Here is a 21,891-nt window from a genome sequence, read left to right as displayed (position 1 = left end):
ACATGAAGTGATGGCAAAGCTACCAAACTCCCATTGCACGTGACCAGCTTAAAGTCTCACTGAATGTTATGCCTAACAGTTCCCAGCTCAGCATTTCCATCCACCTCCCGCCTGAGGATTTGGTGAGCCCTGCTTCTGGACCATAACCTCCCCTCTGTAAGGCACCACACTGCAGTAGGACCCTATGGCTTGGGTCCTGTTTCCATGTCTAAGTGTATTTGTGTGTTCAATTACGAGTGCTTTTGGTTTCAGTTTCTCCAGGCAGGAACTGAACCAACCACTACCTAGCAGATGAGTGAAAACAGAACTGGACAAACAGACTTCTCTAAATACCTGCTGAGTTTAAGGGGAAAAGATACAGCTAACAGCCACTGAGAAACAGCAAAGGAACACAAGTGAGTCGCTGCTACATGCAGACAAAATCTGACCATGATCTCTGCAGAAGCGTGGGAAGGAGCTGAAAGAAGACTGCAGTGCTTGGCTAGCAGACTTTGATTTTGGCATACTGCATCATCACATTTACATAAAGAAAAGGGGGTGCCAAAGGAACAGTGTCTTGCTTGTCCTGAAGTGCATTCCCAAGAATTTCTCCCATCTGCACAGACTGAGAGAATGACCTCATTCCCCTCCTTAACACTCCTTCCCAGACAGTGCCATAACCTGTTCAGTGCTCCCGACGTCTGCTGTCCGTGGCTTTGCTGCCACACGTTTGCTCTCTCTTTCACAAACGCATCTCTCCAGGCCATGAAGGTGCCTTTGTTCCCTGTGCATCAACAGCACACCTAGGAATGCGTGAGCCCAAGCGCATGAGCACACAGCTGTCATTTCCCAAAGACCTTCCATACGTGTCCCTGCACGTCCATCACAGCGTGCTTTTCTCCTGACATATGAGAACAGGATAGAGGGGTGTGGGTCTTTATTTCACAACTGGGGAGCCTACAGCAGGGACGTGCTGACACAGACGTTAAACAGCCAACACTCACCGCCACATCAGGCTTCAGAGAGCCTTCTCCTGTTGCTTTTGACTTCTATTCCCAGAAGACGTGACCTTCCTCACCAACCTATGGCCTCAGTGACTCATGAGCTGAAGAACCAAGCAGTGAATAACCTGAATCTACCGATGTGTCAGTGTGGAGGGTGCAAAGCAGAGAGAGTCCAAAAGCTTAAAAACAAATGGATTCAAGTAACCGGATACCAAAGAAGCTTTAGAAACTGCAGAAAACAATGGGAGCTTACGGGTCACTTGATCCAACAGAAGCCAGCCACAGTAGGACTGTTCCATATCACAGTGTTATGAATATTCTTCCATAGGAAAATGGAGAAGTCTGTAAACAGTGGGGTTCAGGAGGGACTGTTTAACGACTGAATTAAAATACTGCAGAGAATAAAATGACACATGAAAGGAATTGACTTATTTTGTTCAGCAGAGAGGGAAACATTTTGGTTTAGATTATCTGCTGCAGTTCAGGTTCGACCTTTCCTTACAAGACATGAAAATAAAAAAGGCTATTCAGAGCAAAATTTATGTCTTGGAATGAAAGCTTAGTTCACTTAGAAAATGCTCAAACAAAACATGTAGATATGTCTGGAGTTTTCCCTTACTTTTATTTTTTATCCTGAATCATTCAGTTCAGCCTGGATTTGGCAATGATTTTGACTTAAAAAATCCTTCCTGTTGTACAACAGAGCTACTGGTTGGAGGCGAGATCTGGGCTCCTGGTTCTTTCATTTGTCTTGATCAAACTTCTTCCTCTCCCTGGCCTAGATTCACGTTTGTCTCTAACAGCCTAACAAAAGCAATTCAGTGTCCCTGCATTCAGTGGAGAAAGAGGCTCATAGAGAAGATGGATACACATTTTGCACTGAACACAGGAACAGCAAACAAGGCATTTCAGTAAAGTGGCTGAAATTAGCCATGATCATCTAATTGCTCTTTGTCTCTGCTTCTCTCCACGCATAAGCAGGACTGCAGCATCTCTCACTGGCACAGACATCCCATAAATGCCAACATTTCACTTGGAGGAACAAGAGCCAAGAGTGAAAGCCCTGCATGACCGTATCTCCAAACTGCTGGCTCTCACTCCCCTAACTCTGTGGGCTGTGCTGAAACTGTGACCTGAGGAACCCAAATCGCCATGAGTTTGGTGTTGCGTTGGAGTTCTCTACCTCCTGCATCCCCTCTCCTCCCTACCTGAACAAAAGCTCCACGTAAGAGAACAGACTGTTACTCCACTGCAGCAAATATCTGGGAAGGAGTCACTAAGGAAGTGCCTTCCCATGTGCTGTCCTCTGAAAACCCTCTGGTCTCCCCTCAGCGGTCACAGACAGAAGAAACAGAAGCCATCCCTCTGGGGCACTGCCAAGGGCCCAAAAGCAGAGCTGCACAGCCCAGCAGCAGTCGAAGCAGTGGGGAGCCTGACTGGAAGAGGTTTCTTACTGATCAGATTAGCCTCATTCACTTTATGACCTTTACAGATTTTGTATGCAGTTTAATTTTTACAGTGCTATTGTCCAGAGAGATGAATAGTTTTGTCTATGGCAATGAGCTCCACAGATCAGTTTTCTATTATGTGAAAAGGCAAAGATTTTTATGGGTAGTGAGCACATCCACAGTCAAATTAGACAGGATAAAATTTGCCAAACATTAAACAGTGATGTGGGATTTCCACTTTAAATATCATCTACAACAATTAAACATTTGATTTCCTCAAGGACCTGATTTCCAGAGGTATTTAGGGAATCAAACCCACACACAGCATCTACTGGGACTGTCAGAAGTGCCCAGCACAGAGAAACCATAAAACGCCTTAGAACAAGAACTGTCTTTTGTCTTGGGCTTGTTCTGTGACAGCCCTGTGGAGCACAGATCCATGAACAAAACTGCTGGATGTGCTACAAATAATAAGCACTGAGCATTTTTCTGAATGATGGCCTGTTTAGGTGTGGAGCCCAGATACACTGCCTCCAAGATGAATTGCTGCCTTTCTTTTTTAATAGACTGGGGAAAGCCCAACTCATTGACAACATGTACGATTTGCACAGAAATTCTGAGATATATCCGTTGTAAAGCAGTATTACAGAACTGTCTCCTCTTCCTTCCACCTGCCAAGTCCTGTCTTCCCCTATCTCTTCCCACATAGGAAACCTGGCTAATACCTATGAGAGCGTGGAAGAAAAGCTGAAATTCAAACTTAGGGCCTGGCTTATTACTGGATGAAGTACTGCAGGATGCTGTCTCCACAGGCTACCTAAAATAATCTGAGAAAGACAGAAGTGAAGAACACAGCTCTGCACACCTACACGCTCCCCCTACACATGCACTTCTCCTGGAGGTGATACTTGTGTCCTCTATGAAGGCATAGGAGCCCTAAGTATCCTCTCCCAGGCAAAGTGATGAAACCACGGCCAAAACTTGCAAAGCCTTTGGAAGCAGGGTTGCATTTGCCCTTGATGCCACGTTCCAGACTTTGGGTGCAAAGACAACCATGAAACATAGCAGTGCAGAAATGGGACCCAGGTCATGAAATGAGTCAAGAGCCATAAATCCTATCTAAAGAGGCTGGTAATATCCCAAGATAGATTCCTGCTGAGAAAGTCCAGTGTGGGAACATTGACAGAAGAAACAGCCAACAGGTACAAGGAAGGGTGGGAAACACTTCTGCAGAGGGGCACAGCTTAGCCCTAGCACACATTCATATCATACTGACCCAGCTCCACCTCCCATTCAGGGTGGGCAGCATTGGCTCTGGGCTGGAGGCAGGGGGAAACAGGGGAGGAGGCATGGAAAGTGTTGGGAAATAACTTGTTGTTAGACTTCAGCTCTGAAGTGTTTGCAAAATTTCCCAGGCGAGATGAATGGGAGCTATGAAGGCCTCGCTGCACACGGAGCCTCTGCAGTGAACGCGGCACTGAGATAAGCGTGGCAGGTGGTGCTGAGTGCCATGGCCCTGAGACCCTCACAGCTTGAATGCGGGGGAGAATGCTCCCTGTGAAAGCCCTTGCAGGACAAAAATGCATCTTGTAACGTTCTCCCCAGTGTTTTTTGTCATTTAGGTCACAAGGGCTGTTTGGAGATTATGGAGCAAAAAAAGAAAAAAAAAAGAGCTCCCTTCTAGCTCTGGGGGCTGGTATGCAGGGTCACACCTAGGGCACCTCTCGAGGGGGTCTGGGAAGGGTGAAGATGAAGCTTGTAAGGAACATACTGAATTTCTCTCATTTGCACCTCTTTAAACTGGGCTTTTCCTCATCAAAGCCAGCAAGCCCTACGTAATAAGACACAGCTCACCTAAGCCCAAACGACCCTCATCAATGTCCACTGGGTCCCAACCAGACGCAGCCCCATCGATGAACCCAGAATGGCTCAAAGCCAGCTGAGATGCTTGCGAAAGCTCTGGTGGCACAGGGTGCTGGGTGCCGAACGCCCACATCCTCACCAAGCTCCTGCACTCACGGGGCTGAGCTAAGCAAAGGAGCCCTCGTGCCAAACCACACGGAGCTCAGCTGCTCAGCCATCAGCTGTGCTTCCTACCCTTGCGCTACTGATTGTGCAAACATGAATGTAATTAGTCTAAATAATCACCGAAGATTTAATAGCAGCCAGACCACCCAGAGGCCAAATAGCTGGCGGTGGAGCAGAGAAGGTTTGTTCGCTGGTTTTTGTAACACTTGCTAATGAAGTGAGGTCGGATAGCAAAGCAAACACCCTCCACGAGCACTTCCCCTGGGAACGCTGTATGTTGTGGGAAGCCCCACGTCCCTTGAAGCCAAGAATGTTCTCTCAGGATAGGCAACATGTGCTACTACCATCCCTGCTTTTAATTTATCGCCGCCTGGAAAGCCTCCCCGAATGATTATGAAACCGGCTCTGAGCCCCAAAATAAGCTCCCATCCCAACCAACCATGACTGGAAGCTCCTCTCATGGCAAGCAGTGAGCCACTCACACTGCGATCAAAAGCTCCTGGGGAAGTGAGTTCACCCAAAGGCCTGGGTGAAGCAGTGTGCTCAAAGCACGCAGCAGCGCCGAGCCGCTTCCAGGGGCATGAAGCAACGCTCCTCATTGTGTCTGGCCTTCCTCCGTGCTCACCCGCCATTCATTGTATCTCGCCAGCTAATTACAGAGCTGACAAACACACCCGGCTGGGGAGTTCTAAGCTGTTGGGAGCAGCACCGTGTCACAGCCATCGATTCTTCTGGATAAGCAAAATTTCCTCGGCTGGGGTGGTCATTAGGCTGCTAATTGTGCACGCTGCCTCAAAATCATGTTCTGCAAAAGGAACAAGGCCTGTGATTCCCCAGGACAGGTCTGTGCAGTGGAGAGAGCAGAGAGATGGCTCTTATTTTTCCAAAATCCCAAGAAATGACTATTTCTGTTTTCTCAGGGGTGGGAGGGGGCAGACCCCCCTTCCTAGGGAGACAGGGACAGTCTTGGGAAATCCCTCCTGGAGCCAGCAGCAGCCCTTCAGTTCAAAGCTCCTTTCTTTAGGCCTTGAATTCTTGGCCATAAAGTCTCTGAAGAGGTTTTGATAAGTTGCATATCTCGTAGATAAGCAAAGCTTTGGACGAATCCCACGCGGTTCTCTATCTACCGCAAGTCCTCATTTGTTTTCCGCCAAGGCACTTGCTGGTTTTCCTCTCCAAGGTGTTGGACAGCAATGTCAAGAGGCTGAAGGGGCAGCATTTGAGATGGGAGTTTTTGCCAGGTTGATTCTCCTTTTTCTTTTCTCAGGGCTCTGGGGCAAAGGGGTTGAGGGAAAATCTGAGAGATAACTGAATGACATGGGTTTTTCTCACGGGGGCTGTAGTTCTACCCCTTATGTGATGAAAAGGAAAGGCACAGAGGAAAGACAGATGAGTTTGCCCTTTCAAATGGCTTAGGTTGGGGTAAATTTAGAGCAGCAAAATTCCCCACGCTTAAATTTGCAGAGATCAGACTGCAGGGACTTCAGTGCAAAAATCTGCTATTTGAGACTGGAACAAAGTACGCAAGCAGCCTGGAGAAAAACGTTTCTGATTTCTGTGAGGCCTTTCTAGACAGCCCTGCACTGGGAAAATTTGTAGAAGAGAAGGGAAAGAGAAGTGAAGGGGAGCAGTGACTGGAGAGAAGATTTCCTGAAACTAATCGGAAAGAAAGAGCCATCGGCTCTCCCTGGCACATCTCACGCCCCAGGAGCTCCATGCAGCTGCTGCCAGCTCAGGGCAGCCAGCTATGCCCAGGTTATTTATTTTCCCCACTTCAAGCGCTGTCAAATATTTAATGCTTTAAAAAATAATATCTTCTTTTATCTGCGGCAGGACACAAAGCAAGAAGCAGCTTCCTGGAGCAGCCAGGCGGAAGGGAGCTGGCAACCTGTGCTGGGTCAGGAGGAGAGGAAGATGAAAAGGAGACGGGCTTTTGTTTTGTCCTTCACAGAAGACTTTATCCCCTCCAGATACACAACAGAAGCCTCCTCTCTCTTGGAAGTTGGCTGGCAATGGCCTTCCTGTCTCCCCAAGCTGCTCCTGGGTCATGCACAGGGCAAGCTGTGCAGCCACATCCACTGCCAGTGCCTCCCTGCTGCTCCCTGTGCCCTGCAGACGGCTGTCCCTGCTGCCCTGGGTGCCACTGCACAGCCTCAGCTTCCCTTCCTCTGCAGGGCACGCTGATCAATTAGCACAGAACAAATAATTAAGCTGATGAGTGTCTCTTTTTCCTGCTTGCTGATGGCCGTTGCCTCAAATTCATGCCCAGAATATGACTGAATTTATTTGTTGCCATTTGCAGCATTCAAAAGAAGCCTTTAATGATTTCTTTTAAGCTCCCTGGACTGATTGTGAGTAGCGCAGGGCAAATACTCATTATTTCCTATCTAAGCAGCAGCACTGATTAGTCGGTGGTTGGCTAGATAAGCCACACCACCCTGCTCCCCTCTCTCTGCAGAAATGCACAAGGTCATTTGCTGCTAATGCTCAAATGCAAAGCAAAAACGTGCCCCAATGGAATGGCACATGGAAGCCTCCTGCGTTTTTTCAGGCTAATAAAACAGGAGTGTGCAGAATCAGACATTAAGTAAGAGGACTGTGGATCAAAGTGAATGTGGGTTGAATCTTTGTTTTGTTTTTCAGGCAACCCAGTTCACAGCACTGTGTGCAGCTGAAAGTGTTTTTGGGAGGGGAGTGGGAATGCAGTGAAACTTAAGTCTTGACAGTTTGCGGACATTAAAGATCTGAAGTCAGCTCTTACTTGCCTGTTAGCTCCTGAATCTTCACATGATGCAATGCTAATCTTCAGCCCTTTCCTAAAATAACGTGCGGAGTTGCTATGTTCTGTTAAATGTGAACCATGTGTCACCTCAGCAATGGCTGCGACGGCAAAAAGATGATAAATCTAAAGCTTGTAAAATGTCCTATGACATTTTGGGAGAAAAACAGGTGTTGCATAAATGTTAGACATTTATGGGTAAACTAGCAGGGGCTTTGAAAGACTGACACATCTGCCACATAGTCTGTAACCCTGAAAGAAAAGGAGCAAAGCAGGCACTTGCATGTGTCTCGCTCCTTCTACAACTGTATGAAAATACATCCTCATCTGGTATTGGAATTAGCAGAGCTGGACTCACCCCTCCCTATGTCTCCTCCAGGTTTTTGGCTTTTACACCCAATGTGTATTTTAAAACTGTGCCTGCTTAAGTAGGTGGCAAATTGTGCTGGAAGAAGTTGGTATGCGGAGTATTTTTATTCAGCTCCCTTTTCTCACACCTTTCATTGTTTTTCCCCTTGGAATATCTCCTGTAACGCTCTACTCATAAAGCTCTTCAAAGGCAGGCCTGTGTCTGAACAGCCTTGCCCAAAATCTGCTCTCCAGTCAAAGACCTCAGACAGGAAAATAACTCACAGGGCCGCGCCGCCACTGCCGCAGGTGTCCCAGCCTACCTTGCAGGGCTGTTATCCCCTCTTCACCCGATAAATGTAATAAACTGGGACTTGGTTTTGACCTGCCAAGGTCCAAGGAGAAGGCAGATTTCTCACTTCCCAGTTCATTGGTGGGTTTAGGGAGAGAGGCAAGGCTTGGGGAAGCAATAAATTCTGCTCCCAAATCTTACTCCTAACCCTCCCCACAGTTCAGCCCCACGCTCTCCATGCCCCAGTCCCGTTTCTGCCCCAGTAGGATGTTGTACCCTTCATTCCTGTCCCAGTGGGGCTGGTTTGGGTCAGTCCTCTCCTGACTACATCCTTGCTGGTCCTAATGTGCCTCTTGAGGTTAGGAAAACTACCTCTTCCCCTAGCTCCCGGATAGCGAGGAAAATAACCCCTTCTATGTGACAAAACACATCCCTCAGCATTCCCAAGTGGGCCAGAGGCAGTCACAGCACTGCACTGCCATGAAGTTTTGACTGAGCCAAGGAAAAGAAACCTCCAGCAGCAGCTGCCTTCGAAAGGACTGCTCCCTACAAAGAGGACTTCAGTCCCTCAGCTGCTGTACGTAGAGAAGCTTTTTCCTCAGTCTGGTAAATTGCATCATCTCATACACTAAATCCACACTTTCCCTGTCTACTCTGAAGCTTTCAAATTTATTAATGTGCATCAGATACTTAACATAGCTGGATTTTCTTCAGTCTGATCTACGCTCAAATCCTCAAGACAAGGTAAAAATTTTACATGCCAGAGGCTATGATTTTCTTTCCTTTCTTTGGGAAAAAAAAAGTTCAAAATCTATCACGGTTAGAAATATATGAAATGTCGTAGTGCTTCAAACCACAAGCTTCATCACTCTGCTGTCTCTGCAACACTGGCCAGAAATGAGTATTAAAAAAAGCATTAAAATATGGGGATGTATAGAGGGATCCTTCCCTTGCTCAAGCAGTCCATGTTTCTGATATTCCTGTGCCAGAAACTGCATCCAGATCACTGTGATTAATAGCCACTGATGGGCTAAACGTCCATGAATGTGCCTATTCTTGTTCTGAATTCAAATATATTTTGGTGTTAATAATGCTCTATGGGAATGCATCCCATCATTCAAATACACACTGTGCGAATGGGTCAAAGTTCAGACCTACTGATGCATTTGTTTTGCTCTCTGCTCTTCTCCTCATGAATCCTAACTTTCAGTTTCCCTTTTGAGCACTGAGGGCGGATATCAGGACAGGGAAATACACCCTTCTCAGAGTGCTTGATGGAAGATCTCCTGAGCACCACATGCAAAATGCATGACCAACTGCTTTTCTGATGAACATGCCCCAGCACTCTGGAGGGAGACAGTCTTTGCCTACAGATCAGTAAGGGTTCATTTACAACAAGAATGAATGATGGCCTGAAACTGGACATGTCTTGTGCAGGTATAAGGCAGGATGTGATGAGAAATGCACATGCCTATCAAGAAAGAACTGCAAAATGGACCAAGAAGAACCGAGCATCCATAGTGACATGATGCATAGACTCAAGGTTTTTCTGAGGACCTTGGATCCCCTCTTCTAGACAAAATAAAATCTCCCTGGACACAAAACAACTCTCCCCGAGGAATTCCCAAAGAAAACAGGAAGGGACATCCCTACCTTTTTGGTCTTGACTGTTGAGGCACAGCAGTCCCCACCATCATAGTTGCAGAAGGCTCGATTGTTGATGGAATCACAGTAGTTGTCTCCCATGAAAGGCTGGAAAATAAAAGAGCAGAGACTAAGGACAAGGGCATGGATTAACAGTAACAGTTATCAGTTATCAGAAGGAGAAGATGAAGCCTTGAAAAAGCCATGTAGTTTATAACATTACCAACTGCCCTGAAAAGCAAGAGATGATTATTCCCCTCTCTCTTCAAAGCAGACAGAAAAGGGAAGGACACAAGAGCCCGTGTTGGCTTTTCACATCCCACATAAGACGATGCTTCAGGAATATTAATTCGACTAGGCCCAGAGACAGCATCAAGGCATCTAAAATTGTGTCACCTTTTCACAATTTTAAGCTAACCTTCCGAAACTATGTGGGATAAGAAGAAGGTAATGCATAGCAACAAAACTGGCATGCTTTTAATAGTTGCACTTTCAACCACAGCTCTCCTAACTATGCAACAAGTGTCAGCAAGGAGGGTATAAAGCACATCTCAAGGAGAAGTGGAAGTGGTCTGAGTTAAGTACGGGGTCCACACGCACTCGTTCCCCAGTTAGCACTTACTGTGTCTGATCTTGGCCATGACACCTAATCTTCCTCCACTCCACTGCTCAGAGCTGGGATAATGGAAATTATTCAGAGGGACGCTGAGGAGAGCTATTAAGCAAAATTCATAAATCACCTTGAAAAAGAAAATGTGGTCTCTGCGCTGCACAGCACCTGAATAATAATCACCATTCTGAAGAAAAGGCTTGAGGTCTGGATCTTTCTTGGAAATCCAAAGCGTGCCTGATGCTAAGAAGTGGCTGTGCCAGGTGCAAGGAACCCAGGCAGCTCTGAAAGCTCAGACAAAGGGATGCTAAGCACAGAGCACAGTCATACCTCCATAGTACTTCTTACACTCACGGGCTCATGGGGCCATTCCCATTTTATTTGCTCTTTGGAAAATTCATTTGCTCTGCACTGAGAAAATCACACCAGGGAGTTTCCTACAAGAAGTCATCTCTGCAGAGTGGGTGGGGAGGATTTCACAGCAGCTGCAGTACCCAAATGTTCCTGATGATAGAGACCTAAGGAAGCAGCAGTGAGAGCATACCTGAAAGTCCATGGCCATCCATATTGAGACAGACTCTGTGGACTGGTGAAGATGCATGCTTTTACTGCTGCTGTTTTGCAAGTTTACATATTTCTATCAGGGTATATGAATTCCAGGCCATAATGGCAATGCTGGATGAGAGCAGGACTCCCATGAAGTGACTAATTGAGCATCACTGCTTTAGTTACAAGCAAATACTGCAAATGCCAATAAGGAATGCAGAATTACAGAGTGAGATTCCAACCCCTTCGGACTGGCTGAACTCCACTGACTTCCACAGAGATTGGCTTACTTATACAGACAAAGGCCTTGACTTGAAAAAGCCATTCCAATTTCATTAATATAATATAAATGAGTTGCATGGAAAAGATTCATAAATCGATGGAGAGATTTTAATGCCAATCTGGTCATACTAAAAACGAACTTTGTTCAGCCTAATGAGACATCTTGATAGGCTTCTCTGTGCTTCCCTTGTATTGCCTGGCTGTGCCTGCTCGGTAAGAAAGGCTTTGTTTCAATTTCCTATGCCTGCGTCTGTATCTATGAACACTGAAAAATTACTAACAAGAACTTGTAGAAGAATTTGCTTTTTACTTGCACTGGCACGCAAGGAAGCAAGATCATCTTATGGAGGAAAACAATGGGACAAACAACATCTATTCTGATTTGGTACCCAAATCCTCAATTGAGAAGCCTTGGAGGACTGGGTGCCGAAGTCTGTAGAGGTCTCCATGCATATCTTAGTGCTCCCACATTTTTGGAGGAACTTTGTTTTCTCCACTGACTATACAGATAGGGGGTGGGAAGACTAGCTTTCATGAAAACATCCAAGTTAGCTGCCTCCAGGTACGTGGCTGATTCATAAACCTCTATTCCAGCCACTAGGGAGCGACAAAAAATCACATTGCAGCAGTCTGGGTTACTGCTCTGAGTGTCAAGAGTGAAATAATGCCCTGCTTATAGCCTGCTATTCAGGGAACCCTCCCTAATGCTAAGGATATTAATACATTAGGGATTGTATCAGCCTAATGGCCCAGTATTATTGACTTATTATTTCCTGTTTCCATAGTCATGAAGAAAGGTTTGGTGAAGACGCCATTTCTTCTGAAATCTTACTGCCAGAGAACAAGCTCTGGCCCATTCTTGGATCCTGGAAAATGATGCTAGAGGCCATTATCAATTGTCTGGGCAAAGCCTCCCACGATGACAGATTGCGATGCAGTGACACTGCTGAATGAATGATGAAAAGAAGGAAGTTTCTATTGATGTGGAGAGATCTGGCAATTAACAAGGATGGAAGGAAAGAAAACGCCGAGAAAAAGCGTGTCAGTAATAATGGCTGCTGGTAAATTATTACATCACTGCAAAGTTTGCGTCAGTAACAACTATCCTTAAACAGCAGGAGAATGGATACCCGATGGTGCATCAGCACCTGAATGGCATTTCTTAATGGCCACTGGATGTTATTTTAGCTCTCTTTGGAGAATAGGGGCACATAGCCAGCCTGCATGAATGCAATGCGTGAGATGGCTTATGACATTCAAAGCACTGACAGCAGAATGCTTTTCATTTAGGGAACAACTAGACAGAAAGTATTACATTGTTGGAGAGTTATTACCCTCTTGGGCTCAACATTTGTATGCGAAGGAAACCTGTCTTTCACTTCAAGAGAAATCGTGCTGCACAGCAGTGTGGCCTTGTGTTTTGTCTCAGATTTAGCAGCTCTGTGCCATGGTCTACCACTCCGGACAAATAACTTCAGTGCGCTTGTAAAATTGGGTTACTGAGTGCCAAGAGTGCAGATGGTGCTGCAGAAAGTCGGGGGATCTGGGTTGGAGAGACAGCTCTTCCAGAGCACGTCCACGCAGCCAAAGCTTCTGCCTGTGAGTTATTCCATTTCCAAAATGGGCATGAAGCTGCCCGGCCTCACAGTGATGCCACAAGGCTTCTTCATGTCAGTCCTGGTGAGACACTCAAGTGCTGGCATGATGGAAACTGTGTGACCACTGTGATCCAGTGCTGCTTGTGCACTGGCAGTATTTTAAGAGTTCTCAGACTTCACAAAGATTGTTGCCAACAGAAACATCACTCTTCAAAATAATTGCTTATTGCAAATAAGACAGAGGACAGTGAGCACGATTTGTTCACTGTTCAGCTGTGCTGTCCAGCAAATGGCATCATTCCTTCCTCTGGCTTTCTTAATCTCCACATCACAGTTTCAAAGTCTAGCTGGCCTCAGAAAGAATTGGTCCTCCAGTAAGATGTCAGAAACAAGTAAAATAACTGAAGCTTCTTGCAGTCTTCCAGAAAGTCCCACATCCTGGGAAATTCCAAAGGTCGGCCAATTATATCGAGTCGTTTGATCATTTTGCTCATGCAAGAGTCACCCAACCATCTGCTCTAGAAAAACCACCAGTTTCACCACTGAGTGTTAGAACTGGTGCAGATCTCTGTTTAATTGACAGGACATCCAGGGCAAAAGCCTGTTTGCACCACTGGAAAAACATTTCCAGCCCATATGGCTGCAGTGACTGTTACCATAACATGCAGGAGAGTAAGCACGGCCCACCTGAGCGAACGCAAATGCTCACCTCACAGCCTTTGACACAATGAATCAGGGAAGGGTGAGGGTACCACTTGAGTCCCGCTGTGCAGACAACGCTCTGGAGGAGAGAAGAGAAAAAACAAACATCAAGTCAAGACAAGGAAATCAGTGTATGGAAAGTCGGTGTGCTGGCTCCTACGGCCCTACTGTACTTAAGCAATGAAGTTTAGTTCCCTAACACCTCTTGTGCTCTCAGGACCTGGCTCTCCTCCAGGTATTTACAAGAAGTGTTGGACTTGACACTTGCAATAACAGAACATTTGAGAGTAAAATAATATTTAACATTTTCCCAAAAATGTCATGTCCAATATTTCACTCAAGGTGGGGGAACGTGGCAGAAAAAAGGCAAAGGAAGGGGTCCACTGTCGAGATCATGGGAAGTGGGGAGGCATTTTAGGAATTCACTTAAGGATTTCTTTGGTGCTGCAAAGCGTTGCTCTGTTTTGCTACCTGTCATATCTGTGCTTCCTGAAGATGCAAACAGCTAAAGGTGGACTTTCAGAAACATTTTCTCACCATCCTTTAGATCTTAAATAGAAGCACCTCCCACCACACACCTTCAAAATAATACTCAGAAAGGACAGCATCATCTGTTACACTGTATGAGCTTAATAATAATTTTGGTACTGACTACATTTATAGGTTTTCTGTAAGAAAAAAGTTGAACTGCTTAGTTTTGGAGAAAAATGAAACACCAGCCCACTCAAAGACACAACATGGACACTCATTGTTTGCCTGTAGATACCGAAACCTAGATTTTAAAGAATAAGAGGCTTGGCCAGTCAGCGGCGGTGGCAGGTCAGTACCATGGAGGTCCGGGTGATGGGACAACCATCCATACACCACAACATTCACCAGGATGAGGATCATTTGGGGTTACCTTCCACAGATGAAACAATGGCCAACATGAGTACGTGGGTACTCATCAAAGGACAGGGGCTGGGGTTGGACGGAGTCCTGGGGAAGGAAGGGATTAACATTTGGGAAGACCTGACGTACAAGCCATCCCTCCCCCTGTTTATCCAAGGCCTAATTTAATCCATCTGCAGGGGAACCTCAGCATGTTTTTACAGTTTCTGTCATTCGAGGCTTACCTGGCGTGTGCTAGAAAAAGGACTTTTATACTATCTGACTGGGGCTGTTTATCTTTCCGATGCTCTCGGATTTTCCACTATTAGTCAAGCCCAGCTTGCCCCACCTGCCTCACAACAGGGCCCGTCTGTGTGAGCGGGGCAAGGCAGGGAGGCTGCAAGGTGCGGGGGCCCTGCGGTGTCAGACGCTCCCCCAATGCGCTCCAGACAGGCAGCTGGAGATTTCCAGCCTGCTGCCTGCCACAAATGGTCAGAGTTTGGGGTCTTTTGTTTGTTTGGGGGTTTTTTGTTTGTTTTTGTTTTGTTTTGTTTTCCCCACTCTTGTGTTTATTGCACTTCGGAGGGAAAGGAAAAGAAACTTTTCCAGGTTTCAAAATAAACAAGACCAGTCAACAGGTTGGGAGGGGGAAGCCCTTCAAGAGCCTTTGAAACAAAAACTCAGCCATATGCCTCCGTATCTGAGGCCAGCCAATGAGAAAATGTGCACTTCCATTCAGCACCTCACATTCCTGGTAAGAAGCATCAACATCTACACAACCCCTTGATGTGTGCAAGCATGTGGAGCTATCAAAAGGAGCCAAACAGCCCTGCAATAGGCTCTTAAGAAAGGAGGTTTCCAAGCGAGACCAAACCCTTGCAGAAAATGCACTACTTTCCAGGCCCTCCCAGTTTTAAAAATCCAGCAGCTACTGAATTTTGTCGTTCCCTTAGAGATGGGAGGTGAAGTCTCCTCAAGCACAGATCTCTGCTCTCGCTCAAGGCTGCCTTGAATCCCAGTGGCTAGAACAACTTTTGGCTGGCCAACCTCCAGGAAAGGGTGTGCAGCCTCAGGCTGTAGCACAAGAGAGCCAGCTGACCTTGTGTGACAACCATCACTGGGTCAGTGGGACACTCATACGGCAGCTAGGAAAGGCTGGGTCCAAGCAGATAACCAGAGCTTTTCTTCACAAACACCACTCAGCTCTTCTCTCCGCAGCAGCCAGGATATGCCAAAAGGATTCAGATGGACAGTCCTGCATAGTGTGCCAATGGCTTAATCCCAGTTACTTTGCCTTCTCTTCAGATGACTCATTACTAGCAGGGACTATTAGAGCTGCTCCAACTAAGTTCAATCCTGCTGACATCCACTGAGCTGGAAGCAGGGTACAGCTGGGAAAGGCCCTCGATTACAATTCTGTGTCCCCCTGCTGGTTTGCCAAACCCAGATTTACACCACAAGTCCTGTCTGTGCCCTCAGCTTGCTGCTGGGCTGAGGGGGAGCGGGAAAAGGGATAATCTGGGCTGGAAATTTGAGGAATTTGAGGAATGAGAGAAGATTCTTGTGGTGCCAAGAGTCCAGAGGTGCAAGAGTGCAATGTGGGGCAATGAGGTGAATGGAAAGGAAGGAGGGGTGCAGGCAGCACTGTACCAAGATGGCATCGGCGCACGCAGAAGGGAAGGCCTCACATGCCAGGCGGTGCTGAGGAAGCCCATGTAGCACGGCCTCACCCCTCCCTGGGTCACTGTGGTGACACATGGCTGCCTGATGGCCCCGCTGCCCTGGTGCATCAGCTCCTGCAGCACAGCTGCCCTCCCGCCTGGTCTGTCCCCATTCCAGAAATGCCATTCAGCTCCAGCTGCGGTTTGGTGGCTGTGACTCCATCTGCTGTGAACAGAGAGGAAGCCGGGATGCGCTCCCACAGTAGGTAACAAAGAGCCAAGAAAGCAAATCAAGCTGTCATTTTCTCCTTGTGAGGGAAGACCTAGCGCCTCTGGTCACGGCGCTTCCCTCCCCATTGTGGGACTAACACAATGATGTCAACCATTTGTGGCCCACAGAGGGGATTAGCTTTCCCCAGGAGAGGCCCTGGGGAGCTCTCCTCCACCTTAGATGGGTCAAGTGTCCCCTGGAGCCCAAGCATGAGGACTGGCACCTACCGGTCTCAGCAAACCCTCTCTTCAGGCACGAAATGAGCACGGCAATTAACCATGAGGGCTGGTGAGGGGATCGGTGCTGCTGACAGGGCAGGGAGATGTGGCTCGTGGCTGTGGCCTCCCAGGGCTGCAGATGGGTGGCAGCTCCCACACTTCTGGGGCTCAGCCCCCTCACTGCCCTAAGCTGCGACTCAGTTTCCCAGTCTGCAAAACAAGCTTGACACTCTTTGGAAGGGAAGAAAGGAGGAAAACTGCAAACTCTACCTGAAGGAGAACAGATGCTGGTTGCTCACATCATTTTTTATATCTTTCTGAGCACCCAAAGTCTCAGGAACAGTGGTGTTCAGGTGCAAGGATAGAGCGAAACACATTGCCACCACTGGGGCAGTGTCCCTACTCACTAAGCCCCACTGCCAGCCAACCCATTTAAGGCTATCACACGTGTTGAGACAGTATTTGGCAGAAAGGCAAGCATCCAAATTCAGACAATCTAGGAAATTAGGTATCGGCACTCACTGGGAAAGAGCTGTCAAGCTGTCTTTCTGAGGCACTTCACTTTTTTCTCTTCACTGCCTTGTAGTCAGCCTTGGCAGCTCTATCTATAGGTGTCTTCAACAGCTCGCTGCCCCTTGCATACATGCAGCAAATGGGAAATCACAGGAAGAGCAATGATTGTCCCAAATGCAGTCTGCCACAGAACAGCAGACACACAGCAGATTGCAGGTGGCTTTTTGTTCCTGCTGAAAACGATTTGGGAGACACTGCAAATTCGCACTGATTTCAGCAATCAGTTTCAGACCAAGCAAAGCAACTCAAAGCCTCAACCAATTCCGAAAAAACACATCAATGTGATGACATTTGGTTCTTGTTCCTGTGAGAAGACACTTGATTTCTAAGCTTATTTCAATTTTTTTAAGCAGAAAGCTATAAAAAAAACTCATTTTTCTTAAACGACACAAAAATAGTTGGAAGTTAAATACTACGTTATGTTCAAACCCAACATGGTTTTCCTCCAATTTTTTGGTTCACCAAAAATCACAACAACAAAAATATCTCTCTGGTTAGGAGAAAACATTTTTTTCATGTTTTAATTTGACAGAACTTCCAGCGAACCGAAAAATCAAGTGATTTGCACAGCTCTGCTCTAAATAACTCCCAAAGGAGGGATGGTTCCCTCTTCCCACTTTGCCTCCATAACAGCTGTTGCTTGAGCAGCCACACACAAATGTGTTTCTTTCTTGCTGGCTCTCCCTGTGTTTTATCTGCACATGTCCTCTCAAATGCAAGTCCCACAGACTGGTTCTACCTTTATCTGCTGCTCATACCGCACTGATCTGCACATTATTTGTGCCTGAAGTTAAGTAACAGAAAGTGCTTCTCTGTATCACCGAAATACTTTGTGACCAACAAAGACTCCTGTAAATGCAAGCAGCTGGTCGCTTCGCTCGCATGGCACAACAACGAGCTGTCAGCAAACGTAAACAGAGACACATATTATGAATGATGTATAGCATATGGCCATGGGGACCTTCCCCCAAAGCATCGCAATCCCCATCTCTCCAGGGTCCCCACTGGCAGCAGCATTTCCCACAGCGCACGCTCCCTGCGAGGCACGGCTCGCTGTGGGTGACATCCCCTGTCTGGGGAGCAGAACAAGATGGATGTCTCACAGCTACCAAACCCCCCCATCCAGCATCACTCCACCAGCTGCCTACCCTATGGGCCTCCTCTCAGCACTGTGCACACAACTGCTGCTTGACAAGCAGAAAGCCCTGCACGACCCAAGGGGGCTGCCAGGACACAGCTCTGAGTTCCAAGGAGACATGAGAGCAGAGCCACTTCCTCTGCACGCCCCCAAAGCCTCCCCACCATCATCCAGCACATGTTCCTGCTAAATCTCACTATCTACAAAGTGTTATGGGACATACTTACATCCACTATCCAATTGCAAGGTCCTTTACCAAAACGGCAAACAAGATCTTATTTACCACTGTACTCTGGGAAACTGCGATTTTGCCTCCTTCCCTTGCTCCCCTCATCCCCCCTTTAGCACTCTGTGTTTTCCCTGCTGCCTAATGAGCCCTCCAGAGACCTGAAGGTATAAAACTCGTTACAGCTCCCTCTGCGCACCCGCATCAATAAACGAAGGCGCACGGCCCAGAACGGGAGGGAAGCTGTCACTTTATTTCACCATGAATTACAAAACCACTTTAAAGTCTAGCACTCGGGAAAGGGCCAGTGAGAAATTGCCCCTAATACAGATAGGGGTTTTCTTTATGTTCCGTGCCAGAAACTTGGCAAGGCCCGGGCTTAGGCAGTAATATAATCTCGCTGCCTGGAGGGAGTGGGAAGCGGGGACGGACACTGTGAGCTTGTTGTATTCTGTGGACTTATGTTCCTCATCCCTTTCCAGGATTTATTCTATTGCTCTGTACGGCCCCATGTGAAACAGGGAAATACAAAGCAGCAGAGATTTTCAGAGCATCTCCCTAACCGCAGCCACAGCATGCGTGTGTGTTTCCCACTGATATCAATGTGAAACCAAGCAGCTATTTGCTGCCTGCACACGGCTGAGCGTGTGTGTAAAGCACTGTGTATAGGTGTGTGTGCCCCCATGGGGGTTGACTCATAAGCTGGAGGGCACCCAGGACAGCACGCTGCAAGTGGTTAATGCTGCTGTGCTTCTGCAGCAGGCAGAGGGAGAAGTGGTGACCTCTGGAAGGGGCTGTGCTGAGCTGGCAGCTCTCACATGCGGGTGAATGGGGGGGGCAGGCAGGACCCAGCCAGCTCTGCTGCTCTGGGAGATGAAATACCCCCTGTATCAGCTTTTTTCGTCAGCCAAAAGCAGTGCAGAAAAATCCAGCCCTACCACCCAAAGTGTGCGAAACACTGAAGAGGAGGAAGAGAATAAAACCTGCCCATTCTCTCATTTCCCATCACATGTTCCTGTATAATGAATCACAACCCCTGCATCAGCCCCTTGGAAGTCCTGGGTGGATCTCAGCATGACGACTGGGGGCCTCTACCTTGAATGGATTTTCATTGGGAAATCACAGAGAGAAAACAACTTGGAGAGAATGGTACCACACTGCTAGAACAGCATGCAAAGGCACTACAAAACCCAGGAATTATTTTCTAAAGGGCAAAAGACCTTTCCCACACATTCCCCCTCACTGGATGAACCATGGCTGACAGTTTGTTCGCTGCACATAAACATGTAGCATGGGATGTAGTTAGCACAACTGCCAGGAACTGACCTTCACTCTCTGAGGGTTCATCCAGTGCTGGATGTCCTGCACGGTCTCATTCACACGCAGCAGGATGGGCTCATGGCTGTGGTCCAGACACGAGGTGGTACACTCTGCGCCTGCACAAAAAAGGAGATGATAAAGCTACAGGACAAAGCATGCAGCTCCTTACCCTTCCAGCATCCTTTCAGCTGAAGGACAGGATTAGGGCTCATTTTTCCTAAATTGCAATTAGCAGTCAACCGTAACTATCACATATCTTCTAACCACATGTGAAATGCTGAGTACAACCCTGCATCTCAGCAGACTGTGGGGGTGGCAAACACACCAAGGCCTTTTTGTATGAGCTGCATATCTAGGTATTTCTCTGGCTATTAACTCCAGGGAAAGGGGTCAAGTTTCTTTCTTTCGGATCACCAAGAAAATGTGGAGGTTTTTTTTTTTTCCATTTTGACTGCTCTTTCAAGTGATGGGGCTGATCAAGGTAAAGCTGCCAAACTCATCTCACCTGTGACATGACATAATCCCCTCACTTCATCTGTCACATTTATGGACTTTCAGAAACAGCCCTTTAGATGTGACCAAGCCCAATGGTACTGCAGGCAAGCTATCACCTACATCTCATACTTGATAAGAAGAATACAGAGAGGTAATGATGGCTTTCTTCACACATAAACCTGCTTTTCCTCTGATTAACTGTCATACCCAGTGGGAATCCTGTCCTTTCTTTATTAAAACATGCTGCGATCCTCTGCAGCAATATCCCAGAGCCCTGTGGTGACACAACCATAAGCCATAGTATGTTGGACCATTACCATTTCCCCCCTGGAAAATCACTCCTGAATGGCACAGCTGCTGCAAACATGTCATTAGGATTTCTGCACTCCCATCAGCACTGGGGGAGGAATTAATCTCTGCACTGGTTTGGAGAGCTGAACCTTTGGCTGAACACACACCTTAGCCTGGAAGAGCAGATTAGGTGTCTGAGGAATTACCAAAGGTGTGTGGGATTCATAGTGACCGTGACTGGATGCTATTATTTTCCCCACCTGCTTCTGCCTTCTCACATCCTCCCTCGTGGAGGAGTCAGTGGGAGCAAGCAGACCTTGCTCAGCCAGGGAGGCCTGGGCAGCACTTGGGGTTTGTTTTGCTTTCGTAGCACATGTGACAGCAGCTCCGTGGACTGCTGGGTAAGTGCAGTAAGGTCAATTTTCTATGTAGAGGCTCACATGGTGCTGTATTCCAGATTTTTGATTAAACAGCAGTGATAACACACCAATGTTTTTAGTTGCAGCAGAACAGTGCTTACACACAGCCAAGGACTTTGCTGCTTCTCCTGCTAGCAGAAAGGCCAGTGGTGTGCAAGAAGCTGGGGGGCATAGCTAGGACAGCTGCCCCAGACTGGTCAAAGGGTCATCCCATACCATATGGCATCACAGTCAGCAACAGAACCAAGGTAAAGGAGGAGGAAGTTGGGGGTGTGGGGCAGAGATGACACTGGGAAGGACAGCATTTGTTTTCCCAATAAATCACTACACATGACAAGCCTTGCTTTCCTGGAAGTGTCTGAACGTGTGTTTGCTGACAGGAAGTAGTGAATGGATTCCTTGCTTTGCTTATGTACATAGCTTTTGCTTTATCTCGTAAGCTGTCTTTATGTCAACCCGTGAGTTCTTGTACTTTTCCCTTTTTGATTCTCTTCCCCATTCCACTGGGGCAGAGCAAGGGGCTGCATGGTGCTGAGCTGCCTGTGGGGTTAAACCCCATCAAAATCCCAACAACCTGCTCCCAAAAGGTGATGCTGGACAAACCTAACAAAGCGTGTGGTATGTCTCCATCTGCTGAGGATAAGAGCCAATGGCCGCTGTGCCCTCTGAGAGCTGCTCTTCACATCTCCATGAGGATCCCCCCCCACCTCCTGTCCTGCAGCCCTCCTGAAGGTCAAGGGCCACCAGACTCCACATCAAGGCACAGCACTGGTGGCCAAGCCAGCGGGGCTGGTGGAGGACGGAGGGCAGCTGTGGGCTCTCCTGCTCCCAGCCCCCAGCTGCTCCCCCTCTTCCAGACCAGAAATCCGAATTTCTCTCTTTGCAAAACCCTGGTAGGTAACCTCATCTCAAGGGTAAAACACCTCGCCACATTAAGAGCTGCCACAGCCTGCTCACCGCCGCGCTATTTACACTTACGGAGAGGAGCGGGTCTGAATTGTTTTGATATACGATCTGTAATTGGCATCATTACAGAGCGATGATCTCATCCAGGTCGTGTTCTCCTCCCCGGGGAGGGAACACAAGGCAGCTCGTGGTCCCTCGCGCGGCTGAGATATAATGAGGGAGCTGCAAAATGAGGAAATTTCT

General features: G+C 47.4%; 1 protein-coding gene across 1 annotated transcript in view; it reads right to left on the bottom strand.

Annotated features, from left to right (window-relative positions):
• PAPPA (pappalysin 1) overlaps positions 1 to 21,891 on the bottom strand; it is a 172,590-nt gene that overhangs the window by 6,033 nt on the left and 144,666 nt on the right. The window contains exons 19-21 of the mRNA XM_052669628.1: positions 19,544 to 19,653; positions 13,268 to 13,339; positions 9,532 to 9,630 (exon numbers count right to left, since the gene is read on the bottom strand). Coding sequence (XP_052525588.1) covers positions 9,532 to 9,630; positions 13,268 to 13,339; positions 19,544 to 19,653 — 281 coding nt within the window. The remainder of the gene's footprint in view (positions 1 to 9,531; positions 9,631 to 13,267; positions 13,340 to 19,543; positions 19,654 to 21,891) is intronic.

This window comes from Tympanuchus pallidicinctus, unplaced genomic scaffold, assembly GCF_026119805.1.
Source record: "Tympanuchus pallidicinctus isolate F22 unplaced genomic scaffold, pur_lepc_1.0 scaffold8, whole genome shotgun sequence".
Taxonomy (NCBI): domain Eukaryota; kingdom Metazoa; phylum Chordata; class Aves; order Galliformes; family Phasianidae; genus Tympanuchus; species Tympanuchus pallidicinctus.
The sequence above is the reverse complement of the archived record's forward strand: the minus strand, read 5'-3'. Positions and strand labels throughout refer to the sequence as shown.